The sequence below is a fragment of the Terrapene carolina genome, unplaced genomic scaffold (genome assembly GCF_002925995.2).
Source record: "Terrapene carolina triunguis isolate 2854851 unplaced genomic scaffold, T_m_triunguis-2.0 Scaffold95, whole genome shotgun sequence".
NCBI lineage: Eukaryota > Metazoa > Chordata > Testudines > Emydidae > Terrapene > Terrapene triunguis.
This window is the reverse complement of record NW_020664446.1, coordinates 5723134-5747663: the sequence shown is the minus strand read 5'-3', so window position 1 is coordinate 5747663 and position 24530 is coordinate 5723134. Positions and strand designations below refer to the sequence as shown.

Sequence of the window (24530 nt, the reverse complement as noted above, 5' to 3'; positions counted from 1 at the left end):
ACAACCCACTTCTTCGGAAGAAGTGGGTTGTAGCCCACGAAAGCTTAAGCTTATGCTCTAATAAATTTGTTAGTCTCTAAGGTGCCACAAGTACTCCTGTTCTTTTTACTATTTTATAGTTATTTAATTTCTGTTGTGGGTTTCTGGAGTGAACTACGTTTCTTCTTTAACTTCTTCCTATGGCAGAAAAACATTTGAAGAACCCTTTATCTTACTTTCCCTTCCTTCCTCTCTGCTCAGGTTCCAAGGTTTAGAGGACTATCTTCAAATTGGTGGGGCTGGTGAAACTTCACTGACGCCCATGGCATTAGTTACATCAGAGAGGAAGTTGGCCCATGATGTTTTCTGCTTTTTTTAAAAAATAAGCTTCCAGAGAGTAAAACTTATTTTGGGTGTAACTGGGATGTGACTTTCCAAACTCAACACTAACGATACAATATGTTATGACTCTGCAGGTTTCCAACTTCTCTATCACCAGCCCTAAGGATAGTTCTTGTTTATAGCCCTGCTTAGAAAAAGAAAGCAATAAATTTCTGAGCAAAGATATAACCATGAGCAATGTCTTTATTTCCTTTGCCTTCCTCAAATGTTGTTCTCCTAGAGACACACCCGAGGGTTAAGACTGAATCACTGACTGACTACACCCCTCAGGCCTCCTTGTGAAATATGACAGAGCACCAGGGCTCACATGTTTGGTGGAACACATGGGCTCATATTCACAATAAAAGGGTCATGTGTCAGCTCAACAACACACTGAGGTTTTCTGTACGATGTTGTATAACGTCTTTCATCCCCATTATATCCTGAACTGCTTTACAGAATTGAAGAAATAATAGAAGAGGGAGGGAGAAATGAAAGGTAGAGACAAGGGAGAAGAGATAAGACTGATCGTGAGCATTTCTAAAGCACCTATCCCTGTAGTAGCTAGGCCCAGGCTCCCTTGAGTTCATACCTAAGCAGTATCAGTTTTATTGTGGAGCTGTTGTAATGAGCCGTAGAGGGAGGGGCTGTCCCTGATGTATGATGGTTCCATCCCATTTTAAAGGCTTGATAGATCAGTACCAGAACTCAGAAATGGGTTTGACAGTGAGTGGCGAGTAGGTGCAATCTATGAAGCACCAGCATAATATGGTGGCTTCAGCTCAACTCATTCAGGGTGTTGGCTGCTACATGAATCACAGCTGTAGATTTTCTGTGAGCTGCTTATGTAGTCCCATGAATTAAGAACTGCACTAGAGCAGCCTGGAGGTGATGTACACACGAAGTACTATGGCCACGCTATTAGCAGAGAGGAAGAGTCAGATAAAAGGTCTTTGGGTGACTGTCCCTATGTGAGTGTCTAGGGTCACTGATCAACCCAGCATGATCCCCAGACTGTGCACTACCTTTGCTATTGATGGGAAAATGTCTTCAATGAAGGGTGATGTGGCAGTGTTTGCCAGTTACCCGAGAATTTCCCTCTTCCTGTCAGTGTCATGTCAGGCTTCCCTGAGCTCAATTTAAGACAGATACTCTTCATCCATATTCCAGTTTCCTTCATGCTGAGATAGCTAGGTCGGTTACATTTTAGGGACTAAACACTCAGACATATTGAACACAGTATGAAATGCTGATGCTAACTCAATAAGATGCAGTTCCAGGGTCTCAGCAGCACAAATAACAGTACCATTACTTGCATGCCATATGCTGCCCTCTTTCTGACATCAATCAGTACAGCATATGGCCCTGCATGAAATCACTTACTTTTCAGTTATTTTACTGAATGGGAGACCAGCCCTGCTCCCACTGAAATCAACAGTTTTGTCATTCACTTATGTGTCACAAAGATCATTCCCAAGGTTCAGAAAAATGATAGCTGATGTTGGCGTCTCCTTAAAATATGTCCTATTAGATTGCAAGTGTGACAGTAATACAAATTAGTAGTCTTATAACTAATCACTTAAATCCAGTGATGCAGCCCTGAATTTCTATCTTCATTTCTGTAGTGACTATCACCTTTCTATTAGGGCTCACGATACATATTAGGAAGGGTTTTCAATTTGAATTGATAAAACAACTCAGAAGCCATTTTTCACAATTCTTTCTTTCATTTTTAAATTAGCACCGAAAGAAATGATTTTAAATATTTTGATATTTTTCTGTGGGATTTTGTCCCTAAATTTGTTGCTGAGAAGGTAATGCCTCCTGCAGCCGCCCTGGGAGCTGCCATCTCTCAGGGCCAGGCCCTTCTCCTTGCCCACCGGCCGGTGGCTCCAGTTTGTCCTCTGCCACCTGCCGGCAGTGCTGGACTTCTCCAGCCCTGGGCGGGGGCCATCACTGGCTGCTACTCTGCCAACATATACTGCTTGGGGGGCAACTCCCCTCATGTCCCCCTCCAACTCCAACAGCGAGAAGTCCCAGGCAGTGGTCTGTATTTACTATTCTCTTCCAGAATATTTAACATTGTGAGACATGCCTAAAGATTTCAAAGTAGCCACTATCTGACACCTTGGCCCCTTTTTACTTTAAACGAAGCCTTTCTAGTCAACTATCTGCGTAGACACAACGCCCTTGAAAGCCAAATTTTCGGTATGTCTCAAAAAAAGGACACATTTCTTATTTTTTAAGTTTTATGACCACATGTCTTTCTGTAGCCTCGGGTAATCGATCTATTTTTTTTTAATAACAAGGTGTGCATTTTTAAATCTTGCTTGCTGCTGACACTGCAGTACTGTAGGGAGGTGCAGCACTCTATAGCTTTGTACACACTATGAAAATTACCCATTGCTAACTGCAGCTGAACCAAGAGTGGACACAGTTTGCCCTTATTTACACTTGTTGTTAAACCATGTCCTGCAGCAGTTGAGCTACACCAGTTGTCAGCAAGGTGTGAATTTCGAAGAATAGGCAAGACTTTTTAGACTTTACGAATCCCAATAACAATCTCCTAGACTAGGGATGTGAGAAGATCAAAAGACTCCATGAAATCCATTAGGGTCTGTGCCAATCTACCTGGGCATTGCTTAGATATTATGGTGCTACAGAAAATCCAAAGATAGACTGCAAGTCCCTTGATTTTATCCTCAATGAAGACTCTGTTCTCCTGGTTTTTCACCCAGGCCTCTCCAAAGGTCTCATGTCATGGTGATCTTGGTTGGTTGAGGAATGTCGGATGGGACGCCTTTCAGAGCACATTAATGTTGCTCCTACATCAATGAAGAGCAATATAAAGCAGCAACTCCCACAGAGGGTTAGCAGATTGCAAGTGTCCTTTTTTCAGATCCTGATAAAACACTGTAGCAAAAAGGGCTAATGCGATCCTTGGATGCATAAGCTGGGGAATCTCAAGTAGGAGTAGAGCTGTTATTTTACCTCTGTATTTGGCACTGGTGTGACTGCTTCTGGAATATTGTGTCCAGTTCTGGTGCCCATAATTCAAGAAGGATTTTGATAAATTGGAGAGGGTTCAGAGAAGAGCTATGAGAATGATTAAAGGAATAGAAAACCTGTTTTATAGGGACAGACTCAATGAGCTCCATCTACTTAACATAATAAAGAGACGGTTAAGGGGTGACTTGATCACAGCCTAAAAGTATCTACATGGGGAACAAATATTTGATAATGGGCTCTTCGATCTAGCAGAGAAAGGTATAACACAATCCAAAGGCTGGAAGTAGACACTAGACAAATTCAGACTGGAAATAAAGAGTAAATTTTTAGCAATGAGACTAGCTAACCATTGGAACAATTTACCAAAGGTCACGGATTCTCCATCACTGTCAATTTCAAAATCAAGATTAGATGTCTTTTTAAAAGATGTGCTCTAGTTCAAAAGGAATTATTTTTGGGGTGTTCTGTGACCTGTGTTATATATTTCAGAGTAGCAGCCATGTTAGTCTGTATCCGTAAAAAGAACAGGAGTACTTGTGGCACCTTAGAGACTAACGAATTTATTTGAGCATATATAGAAAGTCAGACTAGATCAGGTGTTCTCAAACTTCATTGCACCGTGACCCCCTTCGGACAACAAAAATTACATGACCCCAGGATGGGGGATCAAAGCCTGATCCTGCCCAAGCCCAGCTGCCCCGGTTGGGGTGGGGGAGGCGGAGCCAGAGCCTGAGCCCCACCACTCTGGGCGGGTGGGCAAAAGCTGAAGCCCCAGGGCTTCAGCCCTAAGCGGGAGGCCTGTAACCCTGGGCCCTGCCACCCAGGGCTGAAGCTCTTAGGCTTTGGCTTCGGCTCCGGGTGGTGGGCTTCTCAGGCTTCGGCCCTAGGCCCCAGCAAGTCTAACACTGGCCCTGGCAACCCCATTAAAATGGGATTGTGACCCACTTTGGGGTCCTGACCCACAGTTTGAGAACTGCTGAACTAGATGATCATAATGGTCCCTTTTGGCCTTGAAATCTATGCTCAAGGAAGTAAAGAAACAAGGGTCAAGCTTGAAAGCCAAAGCTTTGTTTCTCACATAGTTACCCCAGGGAATATCCATTGGGTCATCCCCCAGAAATGCCACTTTTTGTTTTTGAGTAAGTTTTGAAAGCAGAATGCAAAACTAAGATTTAACATTTTCCTGGGCTGTGAATTAAAATGCAAAAGCTGAACCTTTCTTAATCAAACCAACATCTACCAAATATCTTTAACACAACAAGAACATGCTTAGACCATCACAAGCGTCAACATTTGTAGCTTGGTGCCTAGTTTGGGCAAAGGGTTGAAGTTAAAATGTGAGAGGTTTGAATTTTCCTAAAATGATGCTCAGTCAGTTCCCTGCCAAGCACAGAAACACTGGAGGTCTGTTTATTGTTTCCCTTCCCTGTCTCTTCTTTTAAAATCTTGTAAAGACTTCAAACATGTTCATAATTTTTTTCATGTCCACGCCAGAGAAAATCCCACAAACACAGAAAGAGAAGGCATAGTCTGCTGCTACTCCCTGTTATTACCACCTGGCATCACCCACTTAGGTATTCTGAGGTAAAGCAGTAATAGGAATCAGGAAGTCCATTTTAGCTGGCATTTAGATTATCCTTTCTAATCAGGAGTTGCAATGCCTCACAGCTATAGTAAATTACACTTGTTTTTCTTTCCAGGAAGGATCTCTTATGAAATTGAAGAGTATTTTAAAGAAGCCCCAAACAAACTTCAAACCCAAAACAGAGAACGTGGGATTCTGCTCTTGTGTTAGTCCTACACTGTCGTTCCATTGATCTCTGTGGAATTGCTACCCATTTACACCATTGTGAGAGCAGACTCTGACCCACTTAGTCAAGTTTAGACCTGGTATCAGCTTGTACAACTCCATGAATGTGGCCTATAAAGTCATCTTTTAATACACTCGTATGGGTATAAACAAGTCAGAACACTTTTCAAGGAGAAAATATTATTCAGACCTGTGCAGCCAGTGAAAACACAGCCTTAGGCTGACACTGTAATGGGAAGAACTTTGGAAATTTCTGCAGCAGCTAGTGGTTGAGCACATAAAAACACTCCACCTTACTGCCTCCAGCTATAGAAAATATGCAGAGTGTGCAGTGTGCTTTATGTGTCAGGATAAATCATATGGCTTTCCATAAGACCTACTGATCTCAGAAAATTAGAACAGGGGTTAACCTATGCATGGATTTGGACTTGCTGCTCAGTATGTTGAATAACATCAGCATCACCCATCAACAAGACTTATGGGGAAGATCCTAGCTTTTCTGCCTTGCAACTGGTTTCAAAATAGGCTTTGTAATGATGCAGGAACTTTTAGAATGCAGAATCCATGACATTCAATCTGGGTCCTCTAAATCCTGGGTCTAGATTATTTATTATTTATGCCCTACATATCTCACAAACATTAACTGTTTTGCTACTATGGACTATATAAGCTCTTATGGTGATGCTCTTGTGCAATCAGTGCCAGTGTTTGAATGTTAGTGTTTTCTTAGGAATGTAAGATTAACAAGCGATCATGTCATACAGTGCTCTGAACATGTACAGTCAGATTCTGGGGTAAACTGGTATACATTGGAGAGAGAAGAGTCAGATGGCACTTAATGTATTAAAGTGCCAAGGAACAGAGGAAACTAAATTGGAGGTACATATGGTCCTTTGCTCTTTAGGCAACAAAGCATCCCTGAAGAGGTTCAAGGGACAATATCATATTCTGCAATTAGACCTCAAAATTGTTATAATCTGGTGAAGAATGTCCTGCAAATTCACTTCATTCCTCTCTCTTGTTTTGCTTAAACAAAATAATTCTGCTTATGAAATAAAAAATAAAATTAAACAATAGCCACTATTAATTCATAATTTAGCATATTGTAATAAGATGGCTAGTTTTGTATATGTTGCAGTGCCTCTACTGGATGCAACTAGAAGTGTTCTACAATGTGCCATAAACCCTATAATACCGGTAAGAGATCATGAAGAGTCTCCTCTAACTCAAGTAATAGGAACATGTTCTTTTCAAGCAGGAAGATTTTGGTTTTATCCCTCTTGCTACCCTGAAGTACTGAATAGCCATACTAACCATTAGGACAGGTGGTTTTATGATTAAGGGCCTGGACAGGGATGCACAAAGATTGCAGTTCAGTTCCCAGCTTTACCACAGACTTCCTGTGTGACCCTGGGCAAGTCAATTGACTTCAGGGGAACTAAGTATGTTCTTACGTACCAAGCTGTGCTCCCTGTCTGTGAATAGGGATAATATTTCTTTTCTCAGACCCTTTGTCTAGTCTATTTAGATTGTAAATTCTTCTGGACATGCAGCGGTGTCTTACTTTCTACATGCATAGGCACCTAGCACAACAGAATCCTGATTTCAGTTGCAGTTACTACGTGCTACACTACTGTAATAATAATAAAGTATATAATGCTTCTGCTGCGTATCTACATGTTTCACATTAGGTTCTTGTAAAATCTTAATGGAATCTTAGCAGTTAAAAATATCTAAAATCTAAAACTCTGTTCATCTTGTGCAACTGAAATATCAGGATGTCTGCACAACAAAGAGTGAGTAATCTAAAAAAGTTATCATCACTAAGGCGGAAGAAGACTTCTTGAGAACTTTGAGACATACTATATGGTTACTGTACGTTTGAATTTCCACCCACTTGAAAAGTGCAGTTGTATTAGGAGTTTTGCTAAAACATGACACACAACTTTCATTGTAGATCTAAAGAGACAGATTTTAACATATTTTCAAAAATGATTAGATGATTTTTATTGCAGATACAAGAGGCATAGGTCACATTTTGGGCTTACCAGATGTGGCAAGATCCCTTCAAATGATAAGTAAAAATTCATGTGGTTGAAGAATAACATTCCACTTGAACTTTTTTTATTTGATGGGATACAAGATTCTGCTCTGATGTCATTGAGAGATCTACACCCAAAGGGGGAGAGCAGAATACCAGAGCACGGAACTGAGAGAACTTTATGCAGGGTGCAGTGATATAAAAAGTATGCACAGTTTAGTGGCTAGTTCTGCCATTAGATGCTACCAACTAGATGCATAGCCATTCTTAAATCTAATTTTAAACTGGGCAAGTGGAATTCTGTTTTGGGCTGTTTGCTCTTCAACAGAAGACTACTTCAATATTGCGATCAATTTTTGGTGTGAGGAAAGATGTGTGTCCATCTCTCACTTACTTCCTTTTAAAAATTATTTGGTCTTCTGATTTTCCCTTTACGGCCTAACTATCCCTATTTTCTGCCTCTCAAAGCCCTTTTTTCCAATCATGCTGCTTTATTTTCAGTTTTTTTCATATTCTCTTTTCTTTACTCGGCATATGATTTCAAGTATCAAAGGGGTAGCCGTGTTAGTCTGGATCTGTAAAAGCAGCAAAGAGTCCTGTGGCACCTTATAGACTAACGGAGTTATAGGAGCATGAGCTTTCGTGGGTGAATACCCACTTCTTCGGATGCATGGGAGTGATTTCATTTAGCTTTGACTTTAGGAAAATCTGATTGCTCCTGTCTTTACACTTTTGTTTCTTTTGAACTTCTTCTCTCCTCCTTTCCATGGGATATTTTTTAGACTCACTATGTGCGTAGGGGGTGGTAGCACTATCTCTTGTCTGTTCTGTCAGGTCTGCCCCAAGAATCGGCCCTCAGGCCGAAGGAGCAGAGATGGTTTCCCATTGGGACTCGTTTTCAGGCGGTCAATCCATCCTCCTCATCATATCCACTCATTATACTCCACACCCGAACATAGCCACTCTATGAACTTGATACCCTCATATCTCAATGCCTGTACTTTGACCCATCAACCTTTTACTCCCAATCGGGGATATTGCAGATTATGTATTCCTTATGCCACTTGATCTTAAGCCAAACTTTGCACCCTCGATAATCTGTACGTTATTCCCTGATAACCAGAAACTTCTATGCTCAAACTCTGTTCCCTTTTTTTTTCTAACATCATCTTAATAAAATTTTCGTGAGGGAGAAGCTCATCGACTTTCAGGGATTTGCCCTGGGCCAGTTTTGTCAATGAAACATCCAGAACCCTGCTGGCATTTGGGGCGGGCAATAGACCAACTGAGAAGCTGAGTGAGTGCACCACTAGTTGTCCATTGGGAATAGGGGTATAATTATTCACCCAGCTGCATGACTTGATACTGCCACTATGTCATGGAATAACCAGCTACCTGGCTTGGAAGGAAGGGGGTGTGGGGTGTCCCCATTGGTTTTGGGGGCACTGCATGATGCTGGGGGGGCTAGAAATTAAGACCCTACATTCCCCCTCTAGGTATTTTGAAATCCCCTCCCTGTCTCCCCAATCAGCCTGGGCCAGGCAGCTCCACAACCCTCCTCCCTCCCCTGTGTGTGCACACGCCTCTCTTCATTCCCGCCCGCCCGAGAGTGGAGTCTTTCTCCCTTCTGGCCACGCCCATCCGGGGCCCACTCCGCAGAGCGGGCCGTGAGTTTCTCTTCGCGCGCCCGACCGCACGCCGTGTATCTCCCCCTGGGGAGCGGGCTCGGAGTTTCTCTTTCCTTCACGCGCCCGACCGCTCCTTCCTCTCCGCGTCCGCCTCAAACGCGGCTCCTCCCCTCGAGCGGGAGATTGGATTGGAGCCGTTTGAACCCGACCGAGCGAGAGTCGGGCGGGCGCGTGGCCCGCTGAGGAGCGTGAGGTACCGAGGGGAAAGCCCCTCCCCCCCGCAGCGGTGGGGGTCACCTCAGCCACCCCTCCCCCATTGCCTGGGGGTCAGGCCCCAGCTCCCGGGGGCTAGTCCAGCCCCTTCGAGTCCCACCTCTCCGGGGACGTGGTGGGAGGGGCCCGGCCCCGAGTTAATGGGGTGATTTCCCCCCCCCCCCCCGCCCCGGGTTTGCCCGGGGGGGGGCTGGGCCCCGCGGGGGGGGGGGGGGGGGGGGGGTTCCCCCGTGTTAAGGGGGGGTTTTCCCCCCCCCCCCGCACCGGTATTGCCTGGGAGGGGGCTGTGCCCTGCAAGGGATGGCAGCATGGGGGGGTTACCCCGTGTTAATGGGGTGATTCTTCCCCCCTCCCCCAGCCAGCACCAGTATTGCCTGGGAGGGGGCTGTGCCCTGCAGGGGATGGGGGGGGGGTTACCCCATGTCAGACGGACTGCTGAGAGCACTGACCCTGCCTATGGGCTACCCCGTAGCTCTGCATTGGTTAATCAGGGCGCAAAGCTCACTCTGCATGAAATGATATTAATACTAGCTCTTATAATATGTTTGTCCGCTATATCTCAAAGCTGTTCGCAAAGTAAACAGCATTATCTCTGTTGTGCATTAGGGGAAACTGAGGCACGGAAGGGACTTGCCCAAGGCCTCACTGCGAGTCAGTGGCAGAGCTGAGGAAAAGGTACCGCTCTCCTCCTTCCCAGTGGTTCCATTTACAGTGGAAGATGCTGTTTTTATATGTTAAATGGTGTTTTTGCATGGGGAAAAAAATTGATCCTGATTCATAAGGGGAGGATTCTCACTGTGCAGGGCAGAGTTGCAGAGACCTGTGGAGAAGTGGAATTACAGATGCATGCTGACCCCATGGCACCCTTGGAAACTTTTTGTTAGTAGAATAAATGATTTCTTGAAGAAAAGTAACCTGTGTAAAGGCTAACAGTGGGCCATTGGATTTCAGAAAGACATTGAGAGCTCTGTTGAAGGCTGTTTTCAGGTTTTAAAATGTTCTGTTGCTTAGTGGGGAGAGACTTATTACTTACCTGTGAAATATTGTATAGGTATGATGTGAATTTTTCCTAGCCTCTTGCTTAAACTATGAAGTAACTTACTGCTGTGCTCTGAAAATAACTTACCACTGTTACATTCAGCAAATGCTACCCATTTGCTAAGACACATGATTTACAGCCTTTTAAAAAAATTAACTTAAAATAGAATACTATGTGCTGAATCTTGAATGACAAGGTAACATGGATTTGATTTAGCAGTAAGACAAATAAGGGCTAGTACCTTGTCTATGCAGCCACGCAGACCTGAACTGGATTCCCTTGTAGCTCGTTCTTTAAGACAGTAAGGGTTTGGAGAGCTGCAGCTTTGGTGCCCTCAGCCTGTGGGGAGATGGTACCTTACGTAATCTTACACTACAGTACTCATGTAACTTGTTTAAATACCCTTAACTTTAAAAGGCTTCTCTAGTCTGTTTCTAAACTAATATCAGTCTCCAGGCATTGGAAGGCATAACTGACAACTTTCCAGCTGCATGTTGGGCATTAGCAGGTGGTTCAAAAATGCCAAACTAAATTAAAGAGACAAGGTGGGTGAGTTATTATTTTTTTTTATTGGACCAACTTCTGTTGTTCTTCAGAAGAAGAAAACTTCAGAAGAAGTTGATCCAATAAAAGATATTACCTCACTCATCATGTCTCTCTAATATCCTCCAACACAGCTACACTACACTGCATAAACTAAATTAAATGTTGTCAAATCAATGTAAAGTTGGTATGTACGGAGAAGTACTTCTTACCATGTTAATCAGCGTGCTTTGTTGAGCAAATTGGGGCAGCTTCATTTTAATCTAAAAATTCTAGTTGCATGAGTAATATATTTATCCATGGGGCATGCCTAAAAGGATCACACTTCAAATAAGATACTAGATTATTTTCAGAGACCCTGTATATATAATTGTTTTATTTTAAAAAAAAATCTTAATTGCTTGTACAGTTGAACAATAAAAATCCTGTGTCTCTTAGCAACCTTTTATGTCTAATTGAGAAATAGCCAAACCGAGGGACTGATTCTTCAAGGCCTTACTCATAGGAGTAATCCTTACTCAGACAAGTAGTAAGAATTGCTCAAATTTTGAAGTTGATGGGGTGTCTGTTTGCAGTGAGGATTATGCATATGAGTAAGATATGGCAGGATCTAGCCTTTTCCGAGCATATGATAATGGATTCCGTTTCTTTATAAATACATGCCACTGCCTCTGGAGAGTTTGAGGGCGCCCACCAGTGTTGGTGCAAATGATGGAGGCTGATGATGGAGACTGGAAACCATATTAATTTTATATTCTTATTTTTCTTCTTTCTACACAGTACATTATTTCTAATCCTACATGAACACCAAAGCGACAAATAAATAGACAAAACTTAACAATAAAGGCCAGGTTTTGTCAACCTTATACTGAGTAGTACTGCCATTTGTCCTATTGTAATCAAGAGGGCTATTCACAGAGCAGTGTACAATTCCGTGGAAATGAGGTTGGCAGAATAAGGCTCTATATAAATAGATGACTTTGTAAACTGAACAACTGGAAAATAGCCTAGTGTTGGTATTTTCTTAACGTTGCTTTTAATTTGTTTCCCTGGCCACTTGGTGGTCCTATTTCATCACATTGTAACCTTAAGCAGAGGGAAAAGGATCTGACTTGACAAGTCAGATGTCTATTCTGCATATTAATATGTTTCTGTATTATTTCTACAGTATATTAACTTGTTCTCAAGATGGAAACACCATTGTTAGACAAATCAACATCACTGTGCAGTACTCCAAAGGACCGTGGGACACTAGCTCCTCAGAGCACTGGCTCAGGGAAAAAGGTATGAAAACCTTTTATATGCCATTCTATTAGTGAAGTTTTCCCATTGTAGCTAGGTATTGCAACACCAATGGTAAGCAAACTTTACTTGATGTTTGGCAGTCCATGAAATACTTTGGCAGAACATATGTGGGAACAGATAGTTTATGCCCAGAATTAAAATTAATGGGTAATGTTCTCTAAGAACACCTCTACCTCAATATAACGTTGTCCTCGGGAGCCAAAAAATCTTACCACGTTATAGGTGAAACCGCGTTATATCGAACTTGCTTTGATCCGACGGATTGCACAGCCCCACCCCTCCGGAGCACTGCTTTACTGCGTTATATCAGAATTCGTGTTATATCGGGTCGCGTTATATCGGGGTAGAGGTGTGTGTGTGTGCTTTGATTCTGACATGCATTAAATGCGGAACACCCTGAATGCTGAGCTAAGAAGTGAGAGAAACCTTTATAAAGATATTTCAGGACATTATTTAAACTCACTTTTTTTAATCCTTCCTCCCATCTGTACAAAAGACTCCAAGTCTCAGCTCTCTAGGCTCCAGCATATGCAGAATGTTGCTGCTGCTTCTGCCTATACACCTCTACCCCGATATAACGCTGTCCTCGGGAGCCAAAAAATCTTACCTTACCGTGTTATAGGTGAAACTGCGTTATATCGAACTTGCTTTGATCTGCCGGAGTGCGCAGCCCTGCCCCCCCCAGATCACTGCTTTACCGCGTTATATCCGAATTCGTGTTATATCTGGGTAGAGGTGTACTTTGACACATACAGAATAATGCAATCACATCGCCCTTGCTCCAGCCCACTCTTCCTGACCTTGCCCCCCTTTGCTCACTTAGCACTAGCTTAGTCTGTCACGTCACAGTCTTACCACAGTTATAACAGCATTATCCTTCGCTGCATCTGACAGCTTTCCTTGCTGACTTTCCCATCTGTTTTCAAATCACACCTGAAATCAAATTGGTGGTATTTAACTCTAAGTTTGGAGCACAGCTTGTATGGAAAACTCTATACAAAATGGAAATGCAATGTATTAGGTCTTATGATGTTCAGTTCTACATTGCCTATTCCTTCTCTGATGTAATGCCCCTGCATGCACCGTTTGGTGATGTTAAATTGACCATGGCACACATTAAAACAGGGGCCTGGCCAGCATAGGGTCAGATTGTGATAAGTGTCTTTTAACTATATTGTTTGGGTTTTCTCAAAATTTAAATATTTTATAAGGATATAAAATATTAGGCAAAGATCTTTAAGGATGACTAGTGATTTTTGAATTCAGTGACTTTGGGTTTTCAGAAAGTGCTGAGCATCCACCTTCTGAAATTAAGCCCTGTAATGTGCCTCAGATTGGTTACTCTAACACTGAAACACTCAAAACCATAACCACTCTAAAATGGTGGCCTTGGACTTTAAAAAGCAGTTTGGTATAGAAACAGCTCTTGGCCTCAGGCCTGACACTTATTTGATTCTTCTGATGACCATCTATGAGGTCCAGTGATGTTCAATGATTGATATAGTAGAAATAGTGGTACTGCTTGTTTCAGATGGAACAGAAATCTGAGGACTGGCTACCTGGAATAATCATTACAGCTGGAGAACTGCAACAGAGAGGAGGATGCCTATTATTTCTGGGGGAATGTCGGGCCAAAAAATTAAAAGCGTTGGGCCAAAAAGTTAAAAATTCTGTGCACAATATTTTAAAAATTCTGCATATTTTATTTGTCAAAATACACAATAACAGGGGAGGGACTGTTATGGAGTTGGGGAGCCTCCCCTGTGCAGACCCTGGCTGACCCCTACCCTCTCCCTTTCAGCTGGGCATATCTGCACATGTCCCCATGTATCCTTGCAAACCCACTCAGCCCCCCCCACTCCTCCCAGCCCCATATGGCTCTGCACCCCCACTCTCATTCAGCCCCTGGCACAGTGTTATCACCCCACTAGCCCTTCTGAACCCCAGTCTGTATAAACCCCTCCCCAGCAGCACCACTCTGTCTCCCTCATAATCCGTGTCTCCTCACCTGGCCTTGTGGGCAGGGTGCTGTGAGGAAGGCAGCCTCTGCCCCCTTCCTCTCCAGGGTTGGCTGCTCCAGCCTGTTAGCCAGCCGCCCTCTTTTCTGGCACCACATTAGCCCCTGTTGGGTGAAAGGTGTAATTGCAGCATGACCTCTCTTGCGGTTCCCTTTGCCTCCCCATCAGAATCAATTATTCTGCAGGAGGGAAAAAAATCTTCAGGGGACCTTAACTCTGTGCTTGCACAGTGGCGCAGAATTCCCCCAGGAGTATATTATGTTTGCATCAGTCAACTTAAATTACGTCAATTTAAATTAATTTAGTATGGTCCAATTCTGCTATCGTACACATGTTGAGTAGTACCTTACTGTGCAAGTAGTCCCATTTGGATTTTGAGTGCTTCTCAACTTGAGTCAGGGTGGCAAAATCAGGCTCATAATAAGAATATATGTCGAATTGATTTTTAAAGTAGTATTTAGACATATCTGTGTTTACATTCAGTCAGTGAGGCAGCTTTCTTTCCTGCAGAATAGACGCGCAAAAATGTTCCTAGTAGAAAACACTCGAAAACCGTTTCAAAGCTACTAGAAGCCAAATTCTATCATTTAATTTTTTTTTAGTACTTACAGATTTATGTTTTTTTCCCTTAAACAAAAAAAATAGGGGATCTGCCTTACAAATAACTTTGAAATGCTTGACTTGCAGTGCTGTCCAGTGGAGGAAAGGATTCCTTCAGTCCTACTTTGCATCATGAACTGGTCATGAAGGCAGAGGTTTAAAAAAAAAAAAAATTATTGGTTTTTACTTCCAGAAACTTATTAATTTACTTCTTTATAATTATATTTATAGTGATTGTACTATCTAATATATTACACTGTAGTTTTCCTTTAACTATTAATTTCCCTACATTTGGGAGTTCATGCTAGGCTTTGTATTTGGAAAGTACATCGCATATTGTGAGCAATATGTGAAACTAAAACGGGGGGGAAAAGGCTGTGCTATTGATCCAGTAGGTATCTTGAGTTCCCTCTAGTTTTGAAGTCTCCAGCAGTAGATTTCCATGCTGAGATTTTTTTACAGAGATGATAACATACTGACCTGTAACAGTTTCTAAATTTTGACAATTAGGATAGTTGTACTTCCTTTCTTAAAGAAAATTCTCCTGGAGTCATTGAATAAGGACAGCAGGTCCTGAGAGATGAAGTCAGGAAGATTGGAGCCACAACTTTTTCTTACGACTAGCTGCTGAGTGAGTGTGTGTAGGTATACATGTGAGAGGAGGAAGATAACTGCTCAGTCACATTTGTGAACTCTGTAGGGGTAATTGTGAAAATTTACATCATAGTGGGGTTTACATATACTGTAAAAATTGAACTGGTAAACTGACTACTTAGATTAAGGTCACTTCTGTTCTTACTTCTCCCAAATAGTTTATATTAGCAAAAATATTGTTTGACTTTTTTGTTTTGTTTTGTTCCTTTGTCATTTTATTTAGCCAATGAGCACAACACTTAAGGAGCGATTAAAGAAAGCAAGACGTTCATTTAATTCCAGTTTCACTGTGGCAAAACGCCTTAAAGTAGATATTGAAGAAAAAGATTACAGTACTTCTGAAGAAGGGGCTCTGTTGGCAAAAGAATCCTGTTCCAGATTACAAAATAGCTGTGAAATCCTGGAGAAGAACTGTGCTGCAAATACAAGTTTAAGTAGTCCTGTACAGGAGAGACATTGCTGCAGACTTGTTCAGAATTCCCCACACTCTGTGGTGTTTGGGGCTGACCTTAGTCAACAAGAACTACTTGAGGAAAAATTAAGATTGTTGAAGCAGGTCCAAGAGAAGAAAGAGCTGCTTCGAAGACTCAAACTGGTCAAGATGTACAGATCCAAGGTGAGAAGAGTTTCTGAATAGGCCACGCTATCTCAGCTCTAAATCTTTTCTCTTTTAATGTTTTTTGAAATGGGGACCAGGCAGGGGGGACCTAATTTCAGGGCAAATTTTGGTTCTGTAAAAAGACATTTTTATAAACTCCTAAAACCAGTAGAAATTAGAGCTAGTCAAAAAGCAGGGAAGAAAGTTGGTTGGTTTATTTATTTTTGTTTTCCTGTTTTAAATTTAATTTCAAAATTCAAAAAAATGTGACCAACTCTAATAGAAATGTTTCTGTGTGTTTTTAAATTCTATTGGAGAAATATTTTTTAAAACAAAAATATTCCTTGGTAATGTTTCAAGCCTAAAGATTGCAGCATTGGACTAATATATGAGAACCTGAAATTGAAACTGATGAGAAACCAAAATGAAAGACTATACTGTTTTCATCATCCAAATTAAAAGAAATGCAATAAAAAATAATGCATAATAATGTAGCTCTTTAAAAATGACTTTTAAACTGGATGTGTATTTCAAATACATCTTTAACTGTTCTTGACCTCTGTCTTTTATTGTGAAAAGTGTTTGCACTTGACTGGGAGACTACCAATTCTTATGTCTTGTCTACACTAGACAAAATCGGATGTATAATTTGCCAACAGTACAGCTCTACTAAAAGAAAACCACAGAAGCTGTAGTGTAGACAAGACACAGGCCTTTTTTTCATCATGTTAGGTTCTTGGGTCTGAATGCTGCCAATGTTGATGCAGCCCTAGGTATTGCTGAAAACAGTGTTGATTCATGAGATAGCTCTTCTCTGTTTGATTACAACTTAATTTCCCATCATTGTTAGTGGATGTTGTACTGCTGAAAGTGCAGAGATCCTATATGTAGATGATAAAGATCCATGCAACTTTTTGTAGAAGATGAGGAGTCAAATTCTAATTCAATTGCATTCTTCATACCTAAGCTTCCACTGTAGTTTTAAGTGGGTGGGCTGTTTTTCCCACTTCCTGTCCTGGACAGCACCACTACAGAAGTAATTGTTGCATTCCACCCCAGAGGAGGCAGAAATTCTCTCTGCATATAGTTTTTTATTGTAATTGTTTTGGGGCTCTTTCAGTTAATTAAGTTATATAAATATCTGTAAAGTTCCAAACATTGTTTTTCTATAATTTCTGCAACTCCGTAAGTAACCTTTCTCCCTCCCCCCTCCCCATTTCAGAATAACCCATCAGAATTGCAATCTTTGATAACGAAATGGAGATGCAGCACCCAGTTGATGCTTTATGAACTCCAGTCAGCTTTGTCTACAGATGGCAATAAACTGAGCCTCACTCTGTTGATAGACAATTTTGGATTAGAAGACAAGTTACTACACTACAGCAGAACAGAAGAAGACTTTACAGATATGTAATTTACAATTACAAAGTTTTCGGTTATAAAAAAAATAGTCTTCGGAAAAGATTAAATATAAACTGATTGCATCATAACTATTAAACCATCATGATAGTTTGTTTCAGTAGTGGATTGTTGTAATAGACTGTGCTTATGTATATGCTGTAAGAGGCAGTTATTTTCTGGAAAGGATTATCTCTTAGGCAGAAACTTACTCATTGAGAAAATTGCCATTAGTGGATGTGAAAATGAAATCTAGTAATATTGTACTTAAACAGTGGGCTGCATCTTCTCTGATCAGTTTTACACTGTACATTCTCTTGTTTGATATAATGGGATCAACTTAACTGTTTTTTCTAGTTATACTAAGATGTTGAGGAATTCAACACATACATATTCTGAAAGTTTCTTCAATTTGCCAGTCAATTGCTGTGAGCTTTCTAAGGATTAAGTTCAGGTGTAAACACATTGCATATTCTCAATTACTGAAGCAATATTGAGTTTTTGTACATGGCTTTATTTCTTGTGATACTAGAAGCAATACATATTCTGTGGTGCTTAACAAAAACAGAACTGTGTCTAATGTATTTAAATGGCTGCATTTAATTTACCTTTCTGCAATTATTCTTCTTAAATCCCAAAGCCATTTTCCCCTTTTTACGTCTTACGTTTTAGTTCTAATTTGTGGTATTTTATTATGTTAATTAGAGATTGTGGGAGAGAAGTTGATTCCCTGTTGACTATCTCCTCCTTGACCATCCATTTATTTTAGCTGCTTCTTTCCTCACTGAATTTCTTATTTTTTACTTTGAAACACACTTCATCTAATTTTAAATTTATAAGAACCCCAACTGCCCCACACACCTCCAGAATGCACCAATTCATTGTACACGTACAGATTCCTAATCTGCTGTAACTTTGTTTTATTGTACATGTGACAATTTATACTCCCTTCCTCAACACTAAGACACTTCTGATGTACCTGCAGGGAAATCAGGAAAAATCTGAGTTTAGAAGTAGTATATTTTCGTTTTGCTGTTCCAGATTACCACACTCCTGTCTATCAGGTGACACGAGACCTAAATTCTGCAGCAAAGCCCTCTTGGGTGGAAGGTATAGGGTGAATTTTACTGCTAACTAGGAATTTATATAAGAAGTGTTTATTATTAAATCATTTTGATAATCTGTGTGGTTACTAAGATGAAGAAGGGGCTGATACAGTGGCTTGGGTGAGAAGATGGGGCATCCAGAAGGGAGTAGCTGCTCTCCCAGGGCTCTTCGGTTCTGCTAGATTGGAATTCAACCCCTGCCTCCTGATGAGGATTTGGTACGAGGTAAGAAATCTGGGAAGAACCATGGAGGGGTAATTAGACTAATTATGAATCATAGTTAAAATGATAAAGCAATAAACAGAAGTCAAATCTAGAAGGAGGCAATAACAGCAATCAAGAAGTTTTGATAACTGTAGTATTTGCTAAACAAAAGTATTAATGCTGTTAGTGATGTCACCTTGGAATGGGGCTCTGACTTAAGGCATATTTCCTAGGAAAGATGAAAGAAGAAACAATTTAGAACAGGTGCAGGGGAAATTGTAATGGCAGGAAATTCCTGTGCAGGTCCATCTTAGACCACATGGTAGAATTTACTGAAGGTTCCTCTTTTCTTTATCCGCTTCCCATCTCTTTCGGGAGAGAAGTGGTATGAGAAGAAATCTTATGCCAACACATCTGAAGTTGGACTCCACTAGTGGGGCATATAGTAAGAACTGTTTAAGAAGAGTCCAGTAGGGTAGCTCTAATAAGGTTTATTTAATCTAAGGACTGTTAAATTTTTTTCTTTTAAATACAGTGAAGTGGAATAAAATTTAAGAGCAGAAATAAGATGAAACTAATAATGATTTAAAAATGAAAAGTTGTTCAACTCTTTAGGATTCAAAAATATTAACAGTGGGTATAGGCTTAAATTGTATCTTCCAGAATTTAAAACTGTTTTGAATACCAGTTCATACTTCACTTACCAAGCCTTCCAAGTTCAGAATTGTGTATCATGTCAATTAGAGCAATTGAAAAAACAGACACGTAAAAACAGTGCTGAGAGCATTTTCCTGTGATGTTAACCGACGTTGATCTGTTCAGTGTACGATGGCATCAACTAATGAGATAAAATATGGGATCCTGAACTCAAGACTTGGGAGTTAAATGAAGCAGGAGCGTTGTGGGTTTTTTTTTTTTTTTTTTAAATTATATAATCAAGGTAAAGGGCACCTAATGCTGCTGTCATCATGGTATCATGAAGCAATGATGACGAACTGTTTTATTTTAAATCAGTATATTTGTGGTTTCATTTAACACACATACTAGTAATTGATTTTTAACAAAACTATTTTTAGTTATACTACTTGGCAATTTTTTTCCTAAGTAAATACAATTCAGCGTTTTCTGAATTGCTTCCATTCTTCGGCATCATAGGAACATGCATTGCAGACCACAGAATACACAAGGTGACTGTTTTGTTCAAAATATCTATTTCTATAGTAATAAACACGCGTCTATCATTAAGCTATGAAATCATAAATTGCAGTTTTACAACAGGCACACCAAAATTGGGTAGAAACGGTACAAAATAGCTTTCATACTCAGTCTAGTAAAATATTTTAGAAGAGTAAATGAAGAAATCAATTCTTTTGTAGAGAGATGTATCTACGGTAAGCAAAGGAGATAAGCAATGATGAACTCGTATGTGTCTATGTTGGTGGAAGTAACCTTCTGCTAATATTCCATTTCAAAAAGGGCGGGAAATGTTCTCATTCTCAGCCTTTCAACTTCTGCCTGAAGAACTGAAATCTCTTCGGCCTGTTCTTTTGCAAGATCCACTAGCTGTCGTCGCTGCACAATATCCTGGTAATGCTCCTTTGCGGCTTTTTCAGAAACCAGCTGTGTGTCTGTGCAAAGCAAAATATCAGAAATAGTTCATATCAGAGAAAATATCTATTGTTGTAGGCCCTGCCCCAGGGCCTATCTTATTTCAGTGACAAGGCTAGACTTTAAAAAGAGCTCACACTTGGGGACAAATTTTTGCTCTTGCAATATATGGCTACTTCTGTTTTGCCCAGGCACAAATGGTGAGAGGAGGAGGGATGAATTTATTTTTTAGAGAGGACAAAGGCATTGTACCAAAGTCTCTGCTGATGCAAATGGGAATAGTTTTATGACTTCAATGGAGTTTCACTAACTTATACTAGCAACAGTTAATTAACTTGGGTTACAACAAGAGCAAAAATCTCAAGTCTAGACATATCCTTAGTGTCTGATGGATATTGAAATTGCTCTCTTAGGCAGGGCAATACCATCTGTGTATATGTAACGTAACAAAAATCTGCTGCTGGCAGTGTTTTGTCCCGGTAGTGCTGCTGATGGAAAGAAGAACTGACCAGCTTTGGAGATGTATTTTATGAATGTCTTTTTTACGTGTGACCTAAAGCGTGCTACAGAATGTGACTCACCAGCTGCTTCAAAGATATGCCGCCTTTCTGAAACAGACACAAGCATTTCTTGCAGCTCCTGGCTGAGTTTGTAGTTTGCTTGTTCCTTTAGACAGATGCGCTTCTCCAGATCTTTAAATACTTTCTGATGGTTCTTCACATTCTTCTTGTGCAGCTGTCCATTTCCAGTTGAATAAAGCAAATATGCAACTTTATTAAAGCTGCTTGTGCCCGCCCACCCCCAAGAACTCAATAGGTACAACACATTTAGGATTTACCTTATCCATCACACCAAGCGTCTGCTCCATTACTGAAACCTGTTGGGTGATGCGGCTGTCATAGTTTAGTATGCGTAGGAACTGCAGAATAAAAAGAGAGAAATCAGATTACTAGGTATCTGAGTGTGTTTCAACCATTCCACGATCCTAGGTTGGCAGTCAAGCTATATAAAAGTTAGAAAAAACATTTGTTTTAATTTTGCATAGCACAAAGCATTTCTATAAACCATAAAATGAACATTTCTTAGATGCTGCTTGAGTACTTGAGAACATTCTATTCAAGCATTCATGTATTCATTTATTAGCATTGTTAACTCTAGTACACTCAGGGTAGGTCTACACTTACCCGGTAGTTCGGCGGCAAGCAAATCGAACTTCTGGGTTCAACTTATCGCGTCTTGTCTGTACGCGATAAGTCGAACCCGGAAGTGCTCGCCGTCAACTGCGGTACTCCAGCTCGACGAGAGGAGTACGCGAAGTCGACGGGGGAGCCTGCCTACCGCGTCTGGACGGAGGTAAGTTCGAACTAAGGTACTTCGAACTTCAGCTACGTTATTCACGTAGCTGAAGTTGCGTACCTTAGTTCGAATTGGGGGGTTAGTGTAGACCTGCCCTCAGTGTCTTAAGAGATTACAGCTTCTAACAACAGACACGCTTAAGAGTAGAGGTCTTAAAAGAAAGTCCAATGGTTTTGGTGACTAAGGCTCTGGAGGTTATGCTCTACATAGCAAAGGCACACTTTTACCATCCCTTCTCCCAGTGACAGAACCAGGCTGGCTAAGTCCATTTACATTGTATTAATTAGATGTGATATACTCCCCAAGCCATGTTCATGGGGGAGAATGCAAAATGTTTCTGCCTAATCTAGCTAGACAGAGACTGATGTCCCACAGAGCCCATAAGCATGGTTCTAACAGATGGTACCTTTTGAGAAGGTATGCTTTTTCTTTATGAAGTGACCCCCTTATAGTTCTGAATTTTGTTACTTTACTTTCACAGTATTTTTTCTAGATAATTTATTAAAATCTTTCTCTTGGAGACCCAATAGGTAGCATATTGTTTGCAAGGATCTTGTTGTCAGGTGGGAAACATAAAATAGTCTTAAATAACTCATGACTAATAGCAATCAGATGTTTGTAGATGACTTGTCCACTTCCTGGGTCAGGTAAGCCTTTTTGGGATCACCCAAACAAATAGCAACGCTCTGTTGGTGATTTTGCTGCAGGAACTTTCCAGCATACAGTCACCTTTTGGGTACCTGTTGGTTCTTTTATTGGCATCAGTCCTAAAAGTCCTCTTTTTGCACTTCTGAAATCAGAAAATTCAAAAGTGGCTGCTTTTTTTTTTTTTAAAGCACACTAATAATGTGATTTTCTGTGAGATACCAAATGGAGGCACTTCAGAACTTTCATTTAAGATCAAGAATGTGTTTTATTTAAAAATGAATTACGTAAGGCTGTAAAATCCTGATTCCTTGCTTTAAGTGCTAATATTGATACGCGGGAGTTTAGAACCAATTCTGCCCTCAGTTACACCTAGGCTTGACAGAATTTTTTTTTTTTTAAATAATTTTGACTATCAATATCTATTAGCCAAGATGGTGTCCCTAGCCTCTGCAAGAAGCTGGAAATAGGCAACAGGTGATGGATCACTTGATGATTGCCTGTTCTGTTCATTCTCTCTGGGGCACCTGGCATTGGCCACTGTCAAAGACAGGATACTGGGCTAGATGGACCTTTGGTCTGACCCAGTATGGCTGCTCTTATATTCTTAGGAAATTAAGTGGGGGGTTAGGGTAGCACTGATAGCAGTGCTGCAAGAGGCTCCTTGCATGGCTGAGGGGCCCAAGACACCCAAGTGAAGGGGAGGCTGTGGTCCCGGTCCAGCAGAACAGAGACCCCCAGCCAGGTCCAGGGGACAGTCCTGCATACTCCACTTAGGGTCCATACAGACAGCAAGTGTGAAAAATCTGCACAGGGACTGGGGGGTAATAGGAGCCTATATAAGAAAAAGACTCAAAAACTGGGACTGTCCCTATAAAATCGGGACATCTGGTCACCCTAACTCCACTGCTGAGTAATTGAGTGGGCCTGTGACAGCACAGCTGCAGAGGGCTCCCTGCATGGCCACGGGGCCAGTGACCGCAGAACCCTGTGAGGGGAGTCTGCACTTGCCGACTGTTATTGATGGATTTTTTTTTGAGAGTGGGGGTTCTCTTTCTGAGTCTCAGGTGAAATTGACATTTTCCACTGACTAATGATTTTAATCGTATCTTCCCAAGCCTAGTTACACCTGTACAACTCCAAAGACTTCAGAGTTACACAAATGTCAAAGCAAAATTTAGTCCTTAAGGTTAAATTGCTGTCCTAGCTTGGGCTAGGTTTCCCTGTAGATGTAGGACAATTGAAGAATACAAATAATGGTACAAACATGGACAGCAGCTTTTCTCCAGATAAAAATCTCAATTTCAGAGTTACTTACTAGCTGGCGATCTCTTGAAAGATGCAGATTTTGAATATCCCGAGCCCTCTGGTTTAGATCGTCCATCAGCATCTTCATTTTTTTATGTTCCCATTCCAGCTGAAATATCCCTTTAGAGAAGTCTTTACTTTCCACCATGCTAGCAATTTTCTTTTCTCCTTGAGCCTGAAAAAGAGATTAATTTTAGCATAATTTATAGATTATGGAATAATTTTTTGCTGTAACAGGATGGACAGGACTCCCAATTTCTAATTTCAGTAATTTTAATGTGCCACACTGCAATCCTTTTCAGAGGCTGGTGTCCAGACAGACTTCATGTCAAAAAAGCTAACAATGTTAGGAACCATCAGGAAAGGGATAGATAAGACAGAAAATATCATAATGCTACTATATAAATCCCTGGTATGCCCACACCTTGAATACTACATGCAGTTCTCGTTGCTCCATCTCAAAAACATACTAGAATTAGAAAAGGTACAGAGAAGGGGAACAATGACTAAGGGTATAGAACAGCTTCGTATGAGGAGAGATTAAAAAGTCTAGCACTTTTCAGCTTGGAAAAGAGATGAATAAGGGGGGATACGATCGAGGTCTGTAATATCATGAATGGTGTGGAGGAAATGAATAAGGAAGTGATATTTGTCCATCATATACTACAAGAACTGGGGTTCCCCAATGAAATTAATAGGCAGCAGGTTTAAAACAAAAAAAAGGAAGTACTTCTTCACACAATGCACAGTCAACCTGTGGAACTCATTGCCAGGGGATGTTGTGGAGGCCAAAACTCATAACTGGGTTAAAAAAAGAATTAGATAAGTTCCTGGAGGATAGGTCCATCAATGGCTATTAGCCAAGATGGTCAGGGATGCAACCCCATGCTCTGGGTGTCCCTAGCCTCTGAGTGCCAGAAGCTGGGAGTTGATGATGGGACGGATCACTTGATCGCTTTTGCGAACAGGGGCTGCTAACAGGGAGTTTCGCAAGGGAGTTCTCCAGGTGAAGGAGGAGCAATACAGC

General features: G+C 41.1%; 2 protein-coding genes across 2 annotated transcripts in view; one reads left to right on the top strand and one right to left on the bottom strand.

Annotated features, from left to right (window-relative positions):
- The first annotated feature begins 9592 nt into the window (after window positions 1-9592).
- SFR1 (SWI5 dependent homologous recombination repair protein 1) lies at window positions 9593-18021 on the top strand. Its single transcript, XM_024213452.3, has 4 exons — window positions 9593-9796; window positions 11872-11987; window positions 15504-15896; window positions 17101-18021. Exons 2-4 carry the CDS (start codon window positions 11892-11894, stop codon window positions 17290-17292), a joined length of 681 nt encoding a protein of 226 aa, XP_024069220.2. The 5' UTR covers window positions 9593-9796; window positions 11872-11891; the 3' UTR covers window positions 17293-18021.
- A 2020-nt stretch (window positions 18022-20041) lies between these two features.
- Window positions 20042-24530, bottom strand: part of CFAP43 (cilia and flagella associated protein 43) — a 54064-nt gene continuing 49575 nt past the window's right edge. Inside the window, exons 23-26 of the mRNA XM_026651140.1 lie at window positions 23514-23678; window positions 21033-21113; window positions 20776-20929; window positions 20042-20214 (exon numbers count right to left, since the gene is read on the bottom strand). Of these exons, the coding sequence (XP_026506925.1) occupies window positions 20042-20214; window positions 20776-20929; window positions 21033-21113; window positions 23514-23678 (573 nt within the window). The remainder of the gene's footprint in view (window positions 20215-20775; window positions 20930-21032; window positions 21114-23513; window positions 23679-24530) is intronic.